The sequence below is a fragment of the Parus major genome, chromosome 7 (assembly GCF_001522545.3).
Source record: "Parus major isolate Abel chromosome 7, Parus_major1.1, whole genome shotgun sequence".
In the NCBI taxonomy this organism is placed as follows: Eukaryota; Metazoa; Chordata; class Aves; order Passeriformes; family Paridae; genus Parus; species Parus major.
The window spans coordinates 18547517-18570477 of NC_031776.1; the positions used below are offsets into that span (position 1 = coordinate 18547517).

General features: G+C 37.6%; 3 protein-coding genes across 7 annotated transcripts in view; 2 read left to right on the forward strand and 1 right to left on the reverse strand.

The window, feature by feature from the left end:
- The window catches only part of LRP2 (LDL receptor related protein 2), a 114947-nt gene extending 105350 nt beyond the window's left edge, over window positions 1-9597 (forward strand). For 2 of the 3 annotated variants that reach the window (XM_015634263.2, XM_015634264.2), the window contains exons 72-79: window positions 1281-1371; window positions 1912-1979; window positions 2140-2260; window positions 4775-4904; window positions 6802-6921; window positions 7017-7124; window positions 7555-7626; window positions 8083-9597. In XM_015634263.2, coding sequence (XP_015489749.1) covers window positions 1281-1371; window positions 1912-1979; window positions 2140-2260; window positions 4775-4904; window positions 6802-6921; window positions 7017-7124; window positions 7555-7626; window positions 8083-8244 — 872 coding nt within the window. In that variant the 3' untranslated portion in view covers window positions 8245-9597. The remainder of the gene's footprint in view (window positions 1-1280; window positions 1372-1911; window positions 1980-2139; window positions 2261-4774; window positions 4905-6801; window positions 6922-7016; window positions 7125-7554; window positions 7627-8082) is intronic. The other variant, XM_015634265.2, reaches the window with a different exon arrangement.
- DHRS9 (dehydrogenase/reductase 9) lies at window positions 1194-20582 on the reverse strand. 2 transcript variants are annotated; one of them, XM_019007372.2, is made up of 5 exons: window positions 20384-20582; window positions 15983-16313; window positions 14185-14443; window positions 12793-12956; window positions 1194-1506 (listed from the first exon to the last, which is right to left on the reverse strand). In XM_019007372.2, the coding sequence occupies exons 1-5, from the start codon at window positions 20429-20431 to the stop codon at window positions 1466-1468; spliced, it is 843 nt and encodes a 280-aa protein (XP_018862917.1). In that variant the 5' UTR covers window positions 20432-20582; the 3' UTR covers window positions 1194-1465. The 2 variants fall into 2 exon arrangements, with proteins under 2 accessions (XP_018862917.1, XP_015489764.1); XM_015634278.3 differs by lacking the exon at window positions 1194-1506 and adding an exon at window positions 11663-11962 and having other exon boundaries at window positions 20384-20580.
- The window catches only part of ABCB11 (ATP binding cassette subfamily B member 11), a 50679-nt gene continuing 42562 nt past the window's right edge, over window positions 14845-22961 (forward strand). For both annotated transcript variants that reach the window (XM_015634268.2, XM_015634269.2), the window contains exon 1: window positions 14845-15076. The gene's annotated coding sequence lies outside the window, so the exon portion shown is untranslated. The remainder of the gene's footprint in view (window positions 15077-22961) is intronic.

The following is a 22961-nucleotide window of genomic DNA, read 5'->3' on the forward strand; positions in this document are numbered from 1 at the left end:
CTTAGCTTACAATGGTGTGGGTGGTAGCCAGATGTCCTTGTACTTGTCCTTGGAACATATCTTTAATGTATTATGATTTGTAACATTATGTTTGGCATCTTTTCTTAGGTTAATCTTCTCTGACTTCTTTTTGTACTGAAAGAGAAAATGTCATCACTTTTACACTGCCTTACCTCTAAATTACATTTTCTTAGTAATTATTAGTGATTTTTCCTATTGCCATGTGGTGTGAGCTGCAGAAAGAGGTTATAGTAATATGTAATAGTGAGTGAATGGATGCAATATGTGTTTAAATTAGGGATAAATAACAGTGTTGATTGCATTTGCTAATTGCTGCTTATTGCTCTGGGGACACTGAATTTGATATTCTTTGCTCAAACTGCTTTACATAAAATGTTTGGGAATTAAGAAAATTGCTTGTGCAGTTGGGAAAACTGCTTGCAGACCAAACATAGCTTTTGTACATACATTTAGTTTATTTGGCCCTATTACAGCTACTGAGAAACAGCCTGAAAAACCTCTGCCTTTCCTGTTTTTGTTCCCCATTTACTTCAAGGGTCTTTTACCTGTAAGAAACATTGTAGCAACACACTTCCTTCCTCTGACTAATATCAATTTTGTGACAAAATACTATGATCTATGTCCATCCTCAACCTATAGCCTATAAAAATGGCTCAGATTCAGGGCTTTTCCTATGTTAAGTACACTTTTCTGACAGTATATCCTGAGCTCTTATTGAAGACTAGTATGATTATTTTTCCCCACTTGATTCAGCATTGGAATAATGCTCTTCCTCTATGTGCATTTCCATCTATTGCTTTTCCTCATAAGTAATTACATTCTTTATAAGTAAATGCAGAAGTTTGGCCTTCTCTGTGCAACTTCCTGCTGGTAGAATGGAAAAATCTGGACAGAAGAGAGAAAGCATTGCTGCTTTCTGAATGCAGAGGTTTGAAGGGTGGTTTGAAGGCTGCTAGGCTGCATTGCATGAAAAAAAGGAAGTGAGCAGACACACAGCTCTTGAGCTGAGTAGGCCTACACTCTACTAAGTTGTTATGTTCCGAGAAGAGGTTTTGCTTTAATTAACTTAAGCTGATTTGGCAGAAAAAAATAGAACACAATATCAACAAGCACATGTGCTATCAAACCCAAAAAATTTGAAAAGCAGCCTGTAAGTTTGCATATGCAAGATCTATAGAGACAAAGAAAATGCTTTATTGGTATTATTTAGTTTGTTGAGTATTTCTTGATAATGCATACATGGCTTCTGAATTTTACAGCTATTGAATCCCCTCCCACAATGCCACCAGCTTGCAGGTGCATGAACGGTGGAACATGCTATATAGATGAAAGCAGTCTTCCCAAATGCAAGTAAGTCTGTATGTTGTTAGGGTAGTCCTGGTTCAGGCTGTGCTGGTTTAGTCTCATGAAACAATTATATTCTTTGAAATCTGTTGGAAACACTTCAGAAGGTGTCATACATCTGCAGTAGCATTTTTATAACAACTATGGAAAAACACATGCGTAAAAATAATAACAAGTAATGTGAATGCATCAGTTCGGGGGAAAAAACCCCAAAAAGGCAAATCTCTGAAGATTCTAATAAAATGCTATATCCCAAAATTAACAACAGAAATGTAACTCTCAATAAATGTAGCTTGGAACTGCCAGCAGGTGCCACCGATGCTCCACTGAAACCAGACCTTCTGACTCAGCACTTTTTATTTTCACTTTTAGTTCTCTGAATATAGGAGACATACTATATGTACACACAGTCAGTGCAATGTATAATTATTGAGCATGGAGTTAAAATTTCTGGGTTCTAGATAAACATTTCAGAATACAATCATGAAGCTGAGATCCCAAACTTAATAAAAGCCATTGAGTCAGCTGTCCTTTTTATGTTTACAGATGTTCTTATGGATACACTGGGAATTATTGTGAAATAGGATTGTCAAAAGGAGTCCCTCCTGGAACAAGTAAGCTTCAAGAATATATTGCACTTGACATTTGGGCAAAAGAATGTGTAATACCTCACCATGATACCTGTTCAGGGTCAGGCTTCTAATTCTCTGGGCTCTTTTTTTTGCACTGAACTGTGCTTGCTTGAATGTTTTCTTGTTCTTCTGTCTTTGACAGCAGCAGTAGCAGTGTTGCTGACAGTCATACTAATCATAATAATTGGAGTGTTAGCAGTTGGAGGCTTTTTTAACTACAGACGAACAGGCTCCCTTTTACCAGCGCTTCCCAAACTACCAAGGTATGTTTTGAAAGCTTTCAGAGCAGGAATGTCTGTGAGCTAGAAATGTATCTTTGTTTCTAAATATTTCTGAAAAATAAATTTTTTATGCTGTGTGCCCATTCTGGTGGCATATGGGAAATGCAGTGTTGCAGCAACTCCAGTGAATTTTTCATTCCAGGCAATACCATAGCTGATCACTATTGTATAACAAAGCATAACTGTAAAACTGACATTCTAAATTAGCCTTTAAGTAATGGGCAATATAGAAGATTGTTTACCATATCTGAAGCTGTATATTCATTTCAAAAAGATATAAAAGACCATAGTTAAATGTTCTGATTTTTTATAAAACTTTGACCTGAGATGATTTGAAGAGACCTTTTAACACTGAAAGGCTGTTCTAATCTGCAATGCTGTATTCATCTGCTTAAAAATATGGCACATGTGTAGTGAACTTCTGTTTCCAATGCCTACACTGCTGACAGTCATACTGTTGAGTGAAAACCAGCTTTGTGAAATGTCATCAAAAATATCTGATGTTTTAAATCAAAGGAAAATGAACTAAATATATTTGAAATTATTTTAAATTAATTTATTTTAAAAAATATGTCAGAATATGATGCTTTGAATTTTTTTAGCTTTAAGCAAATTATGTGTTTTAAAATGCATAAAGGCACATCCTCATAGTCCTTGCACCAATTTGCCATATAGAATTATAGCTCTTAAATCAATCTAATTAAATCACTGTAATCAATAATGTGGATGAAGCTAAAACTGCTTCCTCACTGGAGGATTACACTGAACTAGTGTTACTGAGTGAGCCCAGATGAAGATCACCAAAATGATTAGAGGGATGGAGCAAGTCTCTTACATAGATAGGCTGAGAGAATTGGGTTTGTTCAGCCTGGAAAAGAGAAGGTTTGGAGGTGATGTAAGGGTGATTTTCTTGTAGATGAAGGGAGTCTACAAGGAAAATGGGAAAGACTTTCTAAAAAGGCACATAGTGACAGTACAATGGAAGGGATGGATTCAAACTGAGAGTACGTTTAGATTAGATATTAAAAAATAATTTTGGTGAGAGTGGTGAGGAACTAGAACAGGTTTCCCAGAGAAGTTGTGGATGCCCCATCCCTGGCATTGTTCAAGACTGGTTTGGAAGGAGCTCTGAGCAACCTGGTCTAGTGGAATGGGTCCCTGCCAATGGCCCTTCCAGCCCTAGCCATTCTATGAATCTCTGATTCTAATCCAATTTATTCATGAGTTGATGTAGTTAAATTGGGGCAGCATTTTTGTGCAGGTAAATTCTGAAGGACAAAGAGGTTTTAAGAGATCACCAAGCTACTCACTGAAATTCCCTGTTTCCTGCTTCTTGAATGGAAACTTTCTGCATTATCAGATAGTGACCAAGCTGAAATTTTAATATATTGACTCGATCTTAACTATTCAACAATGCTTCCCACATAAGTTACGAGACTGTGTGAAAAGGAGATGTCAGTTTTGTATCAGTGAGGCTTGATTTGCATTTATTTCTGCCATGAATATGTCTTATAATTGAGCTGCCATTGCTCAATCCCTCTTTAAACTCTGAACCTGTACCTTTACAGCAGAGTTAGCTCAAGCTATAGCTTAGCTGTTGCCTGTATTGCAAGACTTGTCCATGTACAGGAATCCTAGATAAGATCTACCTTTTTAAAATGGAAGCTGTTGATGCCTACAGGACCAGCTGGTGACGTGTACACAATGCATCAGCTGTAGGAAAGAAGTTTAGCACAAGCCAGATCCAGTGAGGACATAGAACTGGAACGATTATTCTAGTACTTCTGCCTTCCTTCAAGTTAGGCAGATTTGACAAAATTAAACCAAAGGTTAGCTGTGGAGCAGATTTGTTGTTAGATGCCTTGGGGATGTTACATACTCAGACTTCTGTGTGGGAATGTCCTGTATTTGGTTACTGGTTTCTGTCTTTCAATCCTATTATTTTATAGCCTGACAGAGTGCTTTCCAACCATTTCCAATATTGTTCATGAATATCTAGTGTGCACTTGTGGTTGTCATAATTCTATATATAGATTGAATATTCACAAGTATGAAAACAGTATCTTGTCGGTATCTTCATGATTTTCATGCATAAATCTTCAGTATAGGTGTTGGTGGGATTATATTGTCAAATTTCAGATGCGTGTTTTAAAAATCAGTTTCAATTAATTTGAATAACTGAATTTGTCTTTAAATTGACACTGAAGTAAGAGTGGTCAAAATGTAGGTAAATTTTGGGAAATAGTATTTCATTGACATCATTTGATGTCTGCATGAGCAAGCAAAGGTATTTGAGATAATTCTGAGTGGGCTAACTTAAGTTTAAAAACTAGTTAAACAAATAAAGAAATACAATTTCTAATATTAGCTTGACAAAATTCAAAGTGACAATTATGCTTAGAAGAACAAGTGAAAAAACCTGTATTATAAACTCTCTGTATAATCTCTTCTACTTTATTTTTATTTTTGTTTGTTTGGTTTTGTTTTTTTTTATAGTTTAAGCAGTCTTGTAAAATCTAATGAGAATGGCAATGGAGTTACTTTCCGATCTGGAGCAGATGTGACTATGGATATAGGTGTCCCTGGCTTTGGGGGAGATTCTGCTATTGACAGGGCAATGCAAATGGTAAGGTTTAGTTGTCAAATAATTTTTTGAATTGTGTTCTTTTGATGTAATTAATAGCTTACAGAAGGGAGCCCTTTTTCTATAAAATGATAGTGAAATGATAAATGTGTTCTAGAAAAAGAAGTGAAAAATGATTGATAGTTTCCTGAAATAGGTTTCCGTAATTTGAAGGCAAAGACAAATACAGGATGTTCTTTAAAATGATGTGCATTTTCCCAAGATTTATATAGCAGAAATTAAGAATTACTGCCTTTTGTCTTTCATCACATTCATGGAATATAAAGGGAATGAGTAGACAAATGACAGCATTGTAACAGGGAATTTTTTAGGAGTCTTGTATTCTATAGAACAGTTTAAAATATGTAGTTTTCAAAACCAGATGGTATGTTAGAGCATTCAGAGGTAAAACTCAAGCCTAACCACAGGATTCACTATTTTGTGCAATACAGTATCGATCGATCGACAATTTCTTAATTTATGAAGTTTAAACAAATCATGTTTAACAGCTATGGGGACATAATAAAGTGTAATTGTACTTCATCCATGTTTTGTTATGCACATCTGAGAAATAGCAGATCCCTGTGTTATTCCCATTTGCCACAAGAAGCATAATGTATTAATGATTTTTACTTGTAGGAAAGAGATAATGGATATGTTTGAATAGTGAGCACTTGCTGCCAAGTATAAAGTGGAAACTCCCTAAACTGATGCTGAATAGATATGAAATGAAACAGCTAAAGAAGATTAGCTCCTAGTATAAATACATGAACATTGCCTAGATGAAGAAACACAGTCTTTGTTAAAATTAGGCAGCTTGTGTAACAAAACATCCACATGAACATTTTGGTAAACACTGGAAAAATAGTTTTAGGCTTGTACATTACCCCAAATCTTTTTCATGCACAAAGAACTTAACCATACTTGGTATTTTTTGGCCCAGTACTGACATACTGAAGTTCAAGCAATGCCGTTTATACATTGCCAGTAACAGGTCTGGATCCAGAGTATCTCTACTTATGTAGTGTCAGTTCTCCCTATGTATTCAAAATGTAAACAAAAAATTGTTATGTCACTGGGAAAGAATTTGACGGCTTTGGTGTACAGCAGTGAAGAGCTGTGGGATGTGCCTTCTAAAATTTTAACATCATATATGCATGAGTAGATGTTGAATGTTTTTCAGTGGGACTGTCCTTAGTCAATGTAGTTTAAGGGACCTGAATACACGTGGTATGAAGCAGCGGTTTGTGAAAATGAGGCAGGTTTAAGGAGCTAGCTGCTGTAGTTTTCTTATGCTATTCGTTGCTAGTTCTGTCATGAGGCTGTGTCAAAGAGCAGGACAAGCAAGTCTGGGTGGGATTTTGTTTCATTATCCTCCTACCTGATGTAACTTCCCTGATATAACTAAGGGGACACACTGCTTTGTCTCAAAAATACAGCAATCTCCTTGCTGAGACAAAATGAATCACATTCTTTTACGTATCAGCTATTGCTTATTAATTTGTACATAATTTTGAAGTCTCTAAATTAAAGTATTTATTAAGATTATATTCTTCCTTTGATTTTTCTATTGAAGGTACGATTTGTGAAAGTTGTCTTTCCTCATAGTATAATACTTTGAGTCAAATATTGTCGTGTGTGTGTGTTTTTGTCCATCTAGGAAATGGGGTAATATTGGAACAATCAGTAGTCCAGGCTGCTAAGTCAGGGAGTAAGAGTAAATTGATGTTGATGATTGATGTAATTGATGTAATTGATTTTAACAGACACTAGATTTTGTCTAAGCCTATGTGAAAGTAAACATGTATTGTTCCCCAAGATGAAGAGTTTGACTACACATTAATTCCTAGGAGTATGGAGGTGTTTATTCCACTGCAGTTGTTGGTTTTTTCCTCCCTAGAATGAAAACTTTGCAGTGGAGTCGGGGAAACAGCCAATCACGTTTGAAAATCCAATGTATACAACCAGAGATGCTGGAGCCAGCACAGCTGGTGCAGTTACAGTTACTCGACCAACACTTGTAAGATAAATTTTGGCTTGACTTTCACCTTTCATTTTCCCTTATGACCACCTTTTCTTCTTTGAAGAATGTTGATTCTCTTTCTTCTCCTACAGGTAGCAGCAGCTGGTAGTGAGGAAAATGAAAATTTTGAAAATCCTGTGTATTCCTCTGCGATATCTACTAGCCCAGAGGAAACCCCTCAGAGTACAGATGCACCTCTGGTAGGAAATAAAAATGGTCTAAGGCTACCTTGTTTGTTTTGTGCTCCAGATTAGAAAAATGGAATTGTTAGGGAAGCTGTGGTCAATTTAGTGGTTTCATGTCCCTCAATAATTTCCTTTGTGTTGTTTTCAAGACAATTTTTTCCTCTTTGATGTATTTGTCTGGAATGATAGGCTTCCATGCAGTAATTTAGTAATTTTTGTTGCCTAGCAACATTTTGTGAGTACTTCTTCAGGTGAAATAACTTGGTCATCTAGCAGAAAAATAAATTTGTGTTCTATGCTTAGAATTACAACATATTGATGTAAGAACATCCATCTGAAGTTACTGAGGTAGCAGTCAATTCAAGTGAAATCCAACAATGTAATGCAAGTTTCCAGAGAAGTTTTGAGAAAAATGTATGAAGTTCTAATAATTTTTATATTTCAGGAATCAAAGTGGAGTTTCTTCAAGAGAAAAAAGAAACAAAACACTAATTTTGAAAACCCAATATATGCGGAGGTATTGTTTCTATTGTATAATTCTATTTTTCAGCTAATGTACTGCTGGACTTTTTTCTTGCTTTCATAGGATAAAGATTATAAGTAGGTTCTGCTGCTATGCGGAACACCACAGAAATTCCAGTCCAGGTTAAGGACTGAAGTGGTTGTAAGAGGTTAGCAAATATCACGCACAACACCAATGAGGTGTTGAGCAGACTCAGCTCAGGCAGCACATCAGCTCCTGACATTAAAAATTAAAGTAGAAGTTCCAGTGTATAGAATAAGAATAGTATTGTTTTTACTCAGATGTACTGAGGTGAAATGAGTATTTCATTTTTTTACAGGTGGTGTTTTGCAGAAATAATTTACACCATGAAGTTTGACTTTAGGAATAATTATTTATTGTTTCTGAAAGTTAATGTTGCATATATGGTGCATTAGAATGTAAGATTTGATTTTATGACTATTGTTTCAGATGGAAAAGGAGCAGCAACAGGACACAGAAAATGTCCCTACCCATTCTCCTTCACTGCCTCCCAAGATTATTCTGAAGAGAGACCAACCACTATCTTACACAGCAACAGAGGATACATTTAAAGACACCGCCAATCTTGTTAAAGAGGACTCTGTGGTATAACTAGGTAACTCTTTTAGGGAAAATTAGACACATCCATTTGCACATATATTTTTTATAAACAGAAGAGTAAGGTTCACATTCAAATGCTTGATAAAAATATATACATCTCTGGGCCAGTGGCTGGAGATGTATGTTGAAACTATGCCTTGTTTTTTTGACAAATGCCAATTTCTATTTTTATGAACAATTATTGTGATGTACTATATGTATATCTTTGCACTGAAGCTGTCTGAAAGTAATGTTATAAATATATTGTACATTTGTAAATTTTTTTAAGATTATCTTGTTCAGTGATGTTGCTAGTAGAAATTTGTATAGAATTGATCATATATTTAGGGCTAAATTAATTATATAAATGCTTAAAACTAAAAAAAAAAAAAAGAACCAAACAAGGCAAGGCCATAGGAACATTACTGATTTACAGTGTCTTTAGGGTGTATCTTTTATAACAGCACCTTTTAAAACTTCTACTGGTGCTCAGGGCATCTTTGCCACCTATTTTATATAGTACTGTATATAAAAATGGGTATCCCTTTATCTTGTGTTGAACAAAAGATGAGTCAATGCATCATTATTATGCTGAATAGTTACCTGTTCAAAATGTTGTACTTAGAAATTTTAATTGCCTGAGAAATTTTTCTATTGGTCTATAAAACACTTTTCATCTAGGTCCCAATTAACTCAATTCCATTAATAGTGTTCCTTGGAAGACTGGATATATTTAGATTTTAGTGCCACAACTACTTAATGAGCTTTTCTCTTGCTCATCAATGGAATACCTCTGTTCTTGGCTGGAGTCTCTGAAATTAATTTGTACTATGAAGTAGCTAGGTTTCTATAACAGCTTATTTCCAAACAGCAAAATATGAAAGACAATGGCTCATTTCAGAAATCCTTCAGGTTTTTTTTAATGTGAAAATTTAATTTTATTGACTATTTATTTTCTGAGGTGGATATTAATAGAAAGGGAAACAATTTCTACTAATGCAGTCTTTGTTGTTATCTGGTTGTTCCTATAACCTTCCATCAGAATATACTGTTGATCTTTTTAGCTCTTCTATTAATAGCCAAGATAGTTTCCACAGCATGAACCATTTGAGAAAATTCCAATTACAGGACCATGTTCTTCAGCATTCCTAGCTAGTTCCTACTCATATAAAAGATTCCTGAAGTCACAATTGTTGAGACTTTGGCTATTTGATTGTTTTATCTCTAAATTTTCAATATATATATACTATTTCTGGTTAGAATGCTTGTAATTAAATTGTAACATACTTTGATTAGAAAAGACAACTGTAAAATGATGCTGCTGAATAAGTCTAATAAACATTATTTTATCACATTCTTATTTCATAATTTGTGTTGAAGCTTTATGTACTTTTTTCAGTTGTGGAGACTTCAGTGCTCTTTGGGGTGAAAGCATTAATGCTTTAGATAAAGTTGAATAAGAATAGTGCTTACTGCCTCACACAACTGTCTAAAGTTCTTCATGTAAGATGTTGTCTAGATGCTGACATTGTATCTCTGTAAGTGTGAAAGCTGCCCTATTACACAAATTCAATAAACTGGCCCTTGAAACAGGAAACTTACTATTGAGAGACTGATAATCAAGATAGTATGGACGTAAGTGATTAAAACCTTATTTCAATTAACTTTCATATTTGATGTCAGAATTTGATACTTACTACTTTTTTTCTTTAAGCACATTATGTGTTTTTAAAAGCATTTTTTCTGAGCGCATTAATGTAGAAAATTCTTTAGAGTCTGCAACACAGCAGACACATCTGTAAGGATTTCTTGGAGATGCAAGGCAAGGGAGAAGGCAGGGCTGACCCTTCCAAAAGACTTGCCTGCAGTTGCATATCACAGGAAAAAGTAGTGTCAGTTTTGAAAATAGTCTTTGTCAACTCAAAGATTTAAAACTAGTGTTGGTGAAAACTGCTAATATGTCAGCCATATATCAGAAATACATTTTTTTCCCCTGCAATAATTTTAACTTTTCAGATATGGAAGAAAACAGTCCCTGGGTTACTCTGTAGTTATATATAGTATGTAGGTTTGGTTGTTTAGTGTATCTATGCTGAAGGATTCCTAAGCTTCAACTGGGACTCCTCCTCTCAGTAGCATAGCTACTGAGTACCCTTCTAATTATGTATCCTTCATCAGTGTACCCTTCTGATTTGTAAAATTTAAGGTTTGGTACTTTGTACAACGAAAGTTTTAGATTATACTCATAATTTCGTCTTTCACTTGTATTCTTTTTCTTTTCCCAGAACAGTCCCTGCTTGAATTCTTAAATTCTGGACTCTCTGTTTCAAATAAAGCTGATTTTTAGAGATTGCAACAGCTGTCTGTAATCTGCAACTCTAGGGCTCACAAATTATACCATTATTTATTTTCATGTGCATTCTTTTTAAAGCTGCTAGGCCAGATAGAAAGATTTCTCTGTCTGCAGGTATTTATTGTGAAATTAAGTAAAATAAATTTATTCTTTAAGCCATTTGTTAGAGAATAGAACTTCAATGAGATACTTAAAGGTTACTAACACTTTTTACATACTGTCCTTTTTTTGCACATTGCAAACACACACACATGCCCTCTCACACAGTGATGAAACTCCTTTTCTTATGTTTGGAGTTCTGACCTGCACATGGTATTTTTTTAAGCTTAATTGAATTGCACATTAATGATTAATCACCAGCACAGGACTTTAGCAAATAAAACCTTTACCCCTTCAATTTTAATATCTCTAGGAGCACCAATTTGTGAGCCTCTGGCCAACAGCTTAAGAGATAGAAATAGTGTATAAAAGGCACAGTAGCTTCTATTAATGTTCTGTCATTCTGAACACGTTCTGTACAACTGAATGAATTTGCTATAGCCTACACTGATGACTTACTTCTGATAAGTAAAATAATAATACTTTAAACTTACAAAACACACTGAGGATAAAAGAAATATGAACACATACTGGTTTTGTATTTTCCCCATAAACCATACTAATATTAGGAAGAAAGTTAAAATATGCATTTCAATCTGCTTGCATAGAGCAGTAGAGTTTTGATTTTCCCTAGAATTGCATTTCTGTAAAATTGCTTGTGTTTTTTTCTGCAGAATTGAATAATCAAGTGGTCAGATACTATAATTGTAATTTCTGGAATATTCTGCACTAGCTGAACTTTGTAATTATTTGACTTCATGTCTTGTGTGAATAGTATTAACTGGCTTTGTAGCTGAAAATTTTATGAATGCAGATCCTGTAGAGATAAAATTTCTGAGCAACAGCCTTCAAAAACATGCTGGATTCAAGCCTACCTGTGAACTCAGAATTTCAGGTAAGATGGGATGAGGGATGGAGAAAGTGTCTTCTGAAAAGAATTTTAATAGTCTAGTAACTGGTAAAGAAGAGGACATCTAGTTTTGATAGGATAAATATTTATTCCTGCACAGCTGACACTGTTTTAATACTAGACATTAATTAGAACTCCATGAACTGGTCTCCCACTCACTGCTGGGGCTGGAAATGTAATACGCAACAACGTGTCTGACAAACAGCTTGGGGCATAGGAGAGAAACAGGCAGAAGAGCTTTGCATCCCATCCAGCTCTGTATCGTGTCCTGGGGTACCTTGCTATCAGGGCATGTTCCATGCATTTTATGACATTAGAAATATCATAGTCACACAGTCTTTTCACTGATGATCTTTGGGCTTTTATATCTGTAAACAAAAAAATAAACCTGAAAGCATTTATATGCAGCATCTCTGTGAGAGTGTTCTTTATAGCCAAAGGTTTGGCTACAGCTTCAAGCTTGCTTTAAACTACTGTCTTGAGTGCTGAGAGCAGTATAGCTACAGCAAAGCAGAGACAATAAGGGCTGCAAAACACCCAGAAGTCTAATAAGCCAAAACCTTCCTAGCCCATACTGTGAGGCAGATGTTCCATACAGTATGTCCTGTTTCCAACTGCTCTAACTTTTCAGATACCACTAAGCAATAAACACATATGGTCATAGCAGCTCATTCCCACTGGGCATCCTGCTTTTAAGTACTGAGGGACTAAGAAAGGTAGTATGACCTCATATCCCACCAGTCTCATGTATGAACTAGTATCTCAGCCCTCATCTAACATACACATAGTGAAGAACGGTCAGTGATGGCTCCTTAATGAGCATTAAAAATATCTAGTAAATGTTCACAGAATCACAGATAGGTTGAGGTTGAAAGGGACCCCTGGCACCAAGCCCCACTACTGAAACTGGGTCACCTAGACCAGGTTTCCCAGGACATGTCCAGATGGTTTTGAATATCTCCAAAGATGGGGACTCCACAACTGCCCTGGGCAACCTGTGCTAGTCCTCAGTCACCCTCACACTGAGATGTTCAGCAGGAAACATCCTGTGTTTCAGCCTGTGCCCATTGTTTTGAATCCTATCCCTGGAAAACACTAAAAAGGGCTTGGATCTGTTGTCTTTACAGCCTCAGTTCAGATATCCATATATGTTGATAATATCCCCCTTGACATTTCATACAATGCTTTTTCTACTTACATTCAACTAAGTATTTTTCTCCGTAGGAGTCCCTGATCTCAGGAGTCAGTCGGTTCCAAAGTTTGAAGAGGTATTTCTCAATAATATCTGAATTAACTTCTTCTGCCTTAAAGAAACCATGCTCAACAATGCTTACTTTCACTCCAAAATGCTGCATTTCTATCCTAGAAGAAAAAAACCAAAACACAATCATCTCCCTGACCACCCAATAATGGCACAGCTATGAATCGTGAGTTGAAAATCTGTCACATGAATATTTGAGTCTTTGATTCTTATCTTCATATATCAGAATTATTTTGAAATGTTCAAATTAGCTTCATAGATAGCAGTGTAGTTGTCCTGTAAAAGCAGAGCAGACAACTGAGGGAAAAGAAAGCAGTGTCAAGTAGATTCATAACTCTGTGTGGTTTATGCTGGACTCACACAAAGGATGTAACAGCCAAGTATATCTTAGCCATGTACTATACTGAAACTTTTGACAATTTCATATACTGTAGAATCATTTTAGTTCACAGCAGCAGCAGATGATTAAAGTGTCTGAGAAAAACTAAAAGTGAAAAAAATTTCAATTGGATTAGAATTTTATTCTCTATCCCATGGTTAAATGGCTGTGGTTAAATGATTAAATGTTAATGCAATAAAGGTTAGTGGGTTTCCTCATAGTGTGGTTTCCTCTATGTAATTTTGAGTTGTAGTGCTACTGCTTTGGGGTAAAAATGCAGTAAAAAAAATGGGCAGCTCAAGAGACCCAGGCAGCCATGTTCTCCAGTGTGTAAAGGAATGGACCACATGTACATTAGCCATTAGTTTCTTCTTCTTTGGGGTATATGCTTTCTTTAAGTAAGTACTCATAATGGTTTGAAACCAGCTTTCCTAGTCATTCTGACTCATGAAGACTTGACTAAGGCCAGGCCTTAGCTTTGTAGAAGCACTACAGTACAACTTGTTTCAGCAGAGGGTGCTCAGCTCAATTTTCTGAAGTTACAATTACTTTTGGTAGCGTGGTTGCTGTCTGGAGTTGTCCAGCTCAGATTGTTGTGGAGAATTAGAGCGAAGTATACAGGCAATTATAACTTGCCCAAGAAACTGGATGTCTGACCAGGCTAAATTGTTGATTTACTTTCATGTATGCACTGGATTCACAGTATGCCTGAAATCTGCACACTAACAACTTGTCTAAGATATGAAAATTTTAAAAGTGCACTTCCTTGCTGGGTTTGTCCATAGTACTGGAGACTGAAATCTTAAAAAAGTGACCAGTCCTCTTATTTTCCTTTTCCCCTTTAGGCAAGGTTTCCAGAGAGGAATCAAAATGGGCAAATATACAGTCACCCTTCCTCAGCACATCTGGAATCTGTTCTTAGATTCTTGCATGTGTGTCTGGCTACTCACCGTAAGGTGTCAGAGAAAGCTTCCATGCCCCATCTGGACAGACTGTAGCCACCCCCTACAAAAGCCATGAAGCCTTTGGCATTAATGAGATTGACAACTCTTCCCTCAGCTTTTTTCAGATGTGGCAGAAGCTTGAGTGTGATTTCAATCAATCCCAGCAGACTAACATCCAGGACTGAATGGAAATCTTCAATCCTCAGCCAGTCGGTGGGTCCAGCAGGTGCTGTTCCTTCAGCATAGCTCACCAAGCCAAAAAGCCCTAGGAGGAATGCACAACTGTTTATTTCAGGGTAATATCTTGCCCTGGAGTATCATGTGTGCATTGGGAACCAAGCACACAGTCTGCAAAGACTTCAGTGAGATGAATACAGTTATCTGGGGTTTGCTTGGATAATCTACTTTGTTCACCTCATAAAATTTGCTGAAGAACATGGGTAAACTGTTAAAGGAAAACTAGTTTATTTGGAGATGTGAGCCACCATGCTGGGCTTTATTATCCAGATCCACTCAATTTTGCAGTCTCCTAATACACTTGTATTCTTGGGAAAATCAAATAGTCTACATAGAAGTGGAGAGACTGATTTTTCTGGTTGGGGTCTAAAGGTCTGAACCAAATGTGCAGAATTAGTCAATGCTTCTGAAGATACTAGCTTAGCCCTGTGTATTGATAATACTGCTTTACTACCTTTATAAATTACTCGAGGAACTTTAGATAAATAGTGACGTTTCCAAGTTTGCTGAGGACAGCCTGTGCCTGAGGGGAGAGGCCGAAAGTCCAGCACTCAGCCTCCATAAAGAGCCTCACACCCTGAGGTGAAAGCATTTGCAGTGGCTATCCTGGCTGAGAATGTGTGGCTTTCTACAAGTTGGGAGCAAGAGCCTGCTAGAGGAGGTAAGTGCTAAAAATGTTGTTAAACTTGCTCTCAGTGTCTGCATTCAAGAATATTCATGATAATAAGGCCAAAAGCCTTTTACAAGCTTTGAGGAGAAAGTCCTGTGGTAGAAGATACATGTTTTGCTGGTTTAGGTACTTAATTTATTAATAAGCCTATTGAGTAGTTGGTATAACTGTGTGTTACTACTGGTAGTGAGAGTGCTGTGGTGCCCTTGGGTAGCCTTTAGTCTGAGCTATGAGTGCTGATAAATGTGTATTGCCACATTTGAATATATTTACCATGCAGATCTTTCAGCACCCTTTGCCAAGCCCATTGCTGAAGTCTCATAGGTATCCAAGAGTAAATTCTTCCTCTTTTACAGGAGTGCTGAGGTGTGTGATAGGGGTAGTAAGAGCTACCTATGTAACAGCTCCAGGAAAACTGGCTGAAATTGCAAGTATTTAGCTGTTGCAGTCAGTGCAATCGTTTAGTACAATACAAATGTCAGACTTACCCAGGCATGCAAAAATATACTCTTCTGTTTACTAGAGGAGGATTGTAGAGGCACTGAATGAACCATTTTTAATTGAGTGGGCTGAATTTTTCAAGAAAATTTTCTGGTACCAGTTAGTACCTTCCTTCCACTGACATTCTTCAACTACACCATAAAGAGTTTGGAAAACACCCCTAGGAATTATCTGGTTTTAACAGACCAAGCAAGTAGACTTTTAGGCACCCTGTTGGTGAAAACAATGGGCAACATTGCTACAGAGAATGTATTTGAACTGAGAAATAAGGAGTGAATGTGCTTCATCAGCAAGAGAAAAATGCCTCTGCAGTGAGTAGAGAGGCAATAGAACTTTTAGCTAGACCAGATTTGGCCATATTCAATCATTTTTATGAGAAGTTGCCTTGTCACTTACCCTTGCCAGCTGTCTGTTCATTCACAAACGCCACAGCCCTTGCAATGCTGTTGGAGTCTGCTAAGTTCAGATTCACTGTCTTCAGTGAGAGTGAAGAGCAGGACAGTAGCTCTTGGCTTCCTTTTTCTGTAGCACATGCAGCAATGACACAAAATCCCCTTTTGTCAAGCCATTTAGCCAGTGAGTTTCCAAGTCCAGTGTCACAGCCTGTTATGAAGACATGCTTTCCATTCAGGTTCCTCACTCTGTATTTGTCTCTGATGATCCAGTAAATGATAAGAGAAAGTATGGAAGCCAAAATTGCTATGTGCAGCAAGTCTGAAAGTGAGAGCTACAAGCAAATAGTTAATAGTAAATAGTTAATAAGTTAATGATGTAGAAGTGCAATGAAACAAATGTGCTCTGCCAGCCCTCCTGAAACACAACTCCTGTAAATGGCTTTGTTTCTAGTTGCAGCACTTCTGGACCACTGTATGTTAGGGGAGAGCAGGAACAGGAGCTTTAGCACAATGCAATCGGAAGCCATGAATAATGTGCACCTTGACAAAACCTTCTGTATTTTTTTTTCAATAGATTTTCCACTGTTTACAAGCTTTGCTGACCAGACTTTCTAGTCAGCTGTCCTTTAAGGACATTTCAGACTGAAAGGAATGACCTTATCAGTTCTGAAAGTTCTTTTTTTGTGGACATTGGTCATTGTTTATGGTGATACCAGAGAGAGAAATTCCCCTGGGAAAAAAGGATGATTCTCTTTGACCACTTGTATGATGCTGTCCAGGCTGCTTTTCTAATCTGTAACACGGAAGCAGAGTGACCCCAAGAACAACCCAAGAGAGGTGTAAGTTGCAGTGGTGGATCTGATGACTAATTTATGTGACTTGTGTTGCATGACAGTGGGTGATTTGCTCTCTGCCCTTCAGACAAGGTAGCCTTTGGGGCAGTGCCTGAGTCTTCTGTCACTTGTTGCCTGTTTAGCAGTGATACACAGCACAGCAGAACATACTATATAGGAAGTGTGTTTGTATAAAGAAATGTGGAAATGCATGGAGATGTTGCCTTAAGGGGGGAAAAAAAAAGGCACAGAGGAAACTCAAGGTTTCCCCAAATTTTCCTTAACTCTGTTGGGGAGGATACTGTTTACTTATTATAAAATTTTTTGATAAATGTAGAATACAGTTTTTGCATCTAAATTCATGTTAATTGATTACTAGTTTTCTATTTTTTATTTTGGTTTTTACAGGAACTAAACCAAATTAATTAATTAAAGCAAATATTTATGGGACATCCAATAAGCATATTACAGACATCCTGTTAAGAGAAACTTTTTTGCAGTTCTAAGCAGTCACCTAGGCTCTAGGTACCTACATATGTGTGGATAAGTAGACACCTCACCTTTAAAATTGACACTTTTAAAGGCTGATTTCTGTGTAACATTATTTCTATCTCAAGACATGAATATTAAAGGAAACTCAATGTATTAGGCCTGTTTGCTAGAGCAGATGTTGTTCTTGCTCCTACTGAGTTCATGGACTGATTTGCATTTATTCTGATCCTAAATTTTGCTGTCAGCTCACCAAGTAGATGTGAAGAAATCTCAGAATCTGACAGTGAATGAATGTTGAACTCTCATTAAATAATTAACCACTTACAAAGATAATAAAGTATAACAAGTGACAACATTCTTTACTACTTAATGATCTTTAATTGAGTGCCTCAGTAGGCATCAATATGACCTTCTGAGCAATTGACTAATGGTCTCTGATTTTAAAACATTAAGCAAATATATATAGGTAAGAGTTTTCTTCTCCTTCCACTGCAGTTTACAGGAGAGCTTTCACTGAATTTTTGGGATGTTTGCACTACTTGTTTAGTGGCCCATCTCACTGTTTTGAGGTTGATGTAATCAGCCCTCTAGCTCAGGTATATTGCTTAGACACTTGGCTTTCTTGCTGTGAATGTCCCTGTTAAATTTGACAAGCATTGCAGCATTCCTGAATGTGTGCACTTTGAAATAATCTTTGTAATTTTGCTCTGTGTTGGTGACATTTATTTTCTGAGAGGACTCAGAGAGTGCTCTGACAAAGTGCCACTACAACTATGTGAAAGCACTAAAGCTAATGAAGGCTTCTGTGATGTAAAACAAAGTCTGAGAACAGATTGTTGCAGCAGCTGATCATAGATTCTCCCAGTCCATTTGCAGTGATGAACCAGGTAGTGACATTTCCCTTGACTATCCATTTAGAATTTGGAGTAGAGCTAGGCACAAAAAGCGTGAGGAGTTGCTATCAAGCAGGCTCTGGTAACACCATGCCACTAAATGACAGCAAGCTAGTGCAGTGATATATATACATAACTTTAGGACTCAAATTTCCCTTTTTCCAATACAAAATTAAACAAAATAATTAGAGTTTTAGGCAAACAATTAACCTAATTGAAAACAGGAACTGTAAATCACATCTTTCTTTCTTGGCTATGCTGTAGGGAGGAGGCAGTGGGCAGTGAACTTGCACTTCTGGAAAGCAAGTTAAATTTGAAACTGGGTTCTACAGATAAGTCCTGGAGTGTTTGGCCAGGACGCCAACCTGAATTTTGTAAGTAAAACACCTGGGATTGCTCTGGTCAGTGTCAGCCAGTGTGTTTATATAGCAATAATTGGCACAGAAGCTCTAGGGGCTCTATTGGCACAGTAAGACAAAAGGCTCTAGGGGAGACAGCTGAGAGAGCACTGTAGAGTCCCCATTGCTCTTCTTCTACTTGTCAGCCCTGGACCAGTGTTACTAAGTCTGTAATTTCTAACTGCCTAGCTCTTGCCATGTGCTAGTGCTCCTTCTCCAGTAACACAGTGACCTGAGCATCATGGTAGGTTTTGCTCTGCTGGAGCCTTCTGCCACTATGTATTCTGCTAGATAATGTCATTATTGCTGGAAGGAGTCTGGGGTCAGGACCAAGAGAAACAGTCTCAGCTGAAGTTTTCTTTTGAGAAAATCCTCTAATTCTGTGAGTGTTATCCAAAATATCTCATTTGATAATTGTGAAGTTCTACAACAGCCAAAAAATAGCCACTTGGCTTCCAAGGTCATATCAATTTTAAAACAGCTACATGGAGTGGCAAACATTTCATTTCCAGAGAAAATATCAGCACAATATTTCAAGAGTATTGATGTATCTTCATAAATATTGAATTTGGATTAATAATGTAGCCAGTAAATAGCTAAAGGCAAATTCTATTTTCCATCAAACTTTGATATTTGCCTGGCAGATTGAGAACTTGTGTGGTAGAGCTTGGCTTCTCATGCCTACACGTGTGCCATTATAAAAGCAATTGATTTTAGAGAAAAGCAGCATGACTGCATTGAGAGCCCTCTAACATCCCTAGAAGACTGTGAAATACAGCATCCCTCTACTTCTCTGCACTAAAGGAAACTGAAGCACATAGACCCCGTATCAAAGGAGGGTGTTAATGATTTACTCCCAGCAAGTTTGCTTATGCCAAAGAATTTCAGGCTGGGGTGAAATCTGGGGCCTGTGTATGCTTTGGGGCCCTTCACCCCCCACTGTGCAAAACTCCAGAAGTTAGTGCTCTGCAGTGGGCAGAGTGACCTGCCAGCCATCCTGAGGAAGAATTGCCAATGGAAAATTTGGCACTGTGGTTCTTCAGAGTGAGCACTCACATAACACTAAGTGGAAGATTAGACATATCAGGCAGTGCACTGAAAGATCATCTAACAGCTCTCCAGAGTCACCCTTCCATAGCTACAAACCTCTCGTTTTCAGTTAATTATTTGAACAAATAGGCAGTCATGGAACATTAGATCTCTTAGTCTTAGGTGAGCTATTCCTGCACATGCAGAGCTTTGCACTTCTGTTTCGTGGAAAAGGAGTGTGTTTTTGTATGCTGTGTAAATATATCAATGTGATAATTTGGTTTGGTGGTCAATGAATAATTTAAGATCTTTATTAATATGTCATCTGGAAAGAAATACACCTCCAAACTCTCCTACACATCATTTTGTAGGGAGATGAATGTAGTCTAGTACAGTGTGTTTTCGGCATGATTGTATCTTCTTTGTATGGCTTGCACTTTGTATTTTTACCACAGCATCATAAAAGCCCCAGGAAAAAAAAAACAAACACTTAAAATCTTAGGTCACCGACCCAGTATTTGAAAATTGAAGTAGGGAAAGATTCCATATGTTGAGAAGAGCATTTCTTAGTTAGAATTTTATTCAGACCCTGTAGGTGTTAAAATAAGCAATAATTGTTAAAATTACTCTAGAAAGGAAGGTAATGCATGTTCTCTTATCTGTGCACTAGAAAACAAATGCTTAGCTCTCTTAGATATCCTGCGAATGCATATGATAGGTACTACTCACTATAATTATAGACACAAATTCTACTCACATTCTGGGGAGACATCTGTAAGTTCAGCCTATACCTCCAGGTGCTCATGAGGTGCCTTCACCAGTTATTTGCAGTGTCAGAACATAGAAACAAACTTGTGCACCAAGACATGCATGTTGGTTAAAGAAGAAATAATCTCTCAATCTGTGTCTGGTACTTTCCTGATTGATGCACATCAGCAGGGCCCCTCTCCCTGCTATTGCTATTGACTTGTACTGTGATCTGTCTATTTTAGGGGATGTACTTGGTATTAATCTTCTGGCTGAGCTCTGTGCCTGCCTCACCCACCTATGTCATATAAGCATTGCAAGCTATATATAGTGATTTAAAGAGCCTGGGGGCCTGTCAAGGCTCATTAAGGAGAACTAATCTACTGATCTGAAAGGACTGATCTGTGCTTTGTCTGGAAATCAGCAGGAGTCCTTCTGTTGATTTAATAGAGCTTGCGTCAGACTTCCCACTTTTCTCTTGCATGTGAATGAGTTATTGTTGATGTGACTTAATCTTTTAAGATACCTCTTTATGTATGAAAACTGTCAGGGATGAAATTATTTTTATTAGTCTAGGGCAGTTTTTTGATACTAGGAGCAAACCAATTTCAGTGTTTCTCAAATAAATGCTCAAATACTACAAATTATACAAACAGAATCTCTAAAGTTTTCTAAATCTCTAAAGGGCACAGATGCTAACATGTGATTGTTGGGTGTCTTGTTTGCCTAATCTTTGGCCCAGAGTCTGGTGGGCACTTTTGATCCAGCTCTGAGTACTACTGCACAAACATGGCAGCAGAATTTCTTTTCCCTTCACATATCTCTTCACTCACAGTGCTGTGCAGTGCCAGGTGCAGCAGTAAACAAGGAGGCTTGGGCAAAGACTGTTCTCAACAGCAAAATGAATGAACAAGATTTTTTGTGAAAATTGATTTGAAACTAACTGAATGAGCAGGAAATTAAAATTGAGGAAACCAAGTAAAGTGGTAGGGTGGAGCTGGAAATTATCTTGCCCATACAGTTGAGTGGATGATGACAATGGCAGCCTGTCTCAGTCTGGCTGATGACACATGGTTTGGCTGGTCCCTGACAAGAGCTGCAGAGTTGTTAGTTCATCCTCTGCATGGTGGGCAGCTCCTCTCCCCCAGTTTCTCTCCCTGCTCCCTTTGGCTTGGGCCTGGAAATTCTTGCTTCTTTTGCCACTCTTGAGTGCCACAAGCTGCTGTGTTGGTTTTTACTGTACTTCAGCACTCTTGGGGCAGTCAGGAGGTGCATGCATCTTGCTGGGGATGTGGGGTTCAACAGGTGGTGGGATTTCCTCTCCAGGACAAGCCTGGCAGAAGTGCCTGCATAGCCCTGTCTGGCCTGATTCTAATGAAAGGCCTTACAGTGTGGTTGGAATGACCACAGAACAGCACTCCACCAGCATGCAAAGCCTATCACAGGGAAGCGCTGCTCAATCAGTGTCAGGTCAGGGGTCCAGGTATTGAGGGTAGCAATCCTTTGCCATGCAAGTGTAGGAGAGAAAAACATAAAAGGAGTTTCTCTTCCTCTGTCGCTGTTTTTTACCCTCAGCAAACTGCTTTTGAACTGCAGAAAGTAATTTCAGAAATCTGAATAGAACCTGCTTAGAATATCAGAAAACATTAAAATGGGGAATTTCCTAATGTTGCAACATCCTAATGAGTTCCCTTCTTCACAGAGTATCCTCCAACTCTTTCAGAACACAGCATGTGGGAGACTTTACTGGAAAAGAAATCACACAAGAAAAATCTGAGCTCTATTCATAGTTTACTGTTAGCTTGGCACGAGATAGGCTTTTGTCTGCAGAAAGCAGACCTTGACTGATTTCCTGTTGATTCCTTAGGTGTATTTTGTAATGAAATCCCTGACTCTTAGAAAGGAAAAGTTGCCATGCTTGAACCATAGCATTGAAGAAGGAAGTTTGGTTCTCCAGGGAAAAACAAGAAGCTAGAGTTACTCCTGATGGACAGGCAAAGGTGTTGAAGTACACATTGTGCTGACTCTTACAAGGAAACCAAATCCAGATTCTGTGGATGCAATCCCCAAGGACGTTCTGACCTTGTAGATATTATGGGTCTTCCCCCATGAGATGTCCCCTTTTATTCCTTAAAAGCATATGTCTAAATATGTTTTCACCTGCCTCAATACAGCCTTGTGAAAGGGTCAGGTTTTGCTACTCATAGCACAGCACACCATGGTTTGCTTCTTTCCAGAAGTCACTGGCTTCTTTTGATGGCATTTGAGAAAATGAGGCATCTGGTCCCAGGAGAGTAAATGTAAGCAGAATCTGGTCCTCCATACAGTGAGATGTAATACATTAGGCAACTGATATTTTTTTCCTGCACTTATAATTTAAATAATGTATTTACAGCTAGTGTGCCCTGCCTCTAATCCTGTTTATATTTCCTTACAAATGCTAACATTTGCAGTGATAGTGTCTCACATATGGTCTGACAAGGATTGAATTCAACCAATCAAACTTTAATTTCTAAAGATAAAGATCTGAGTAGATGGTGTCATTTCACAGTTTCTTTGTTTCCCTAATCAATCTTTTTGATTGAATA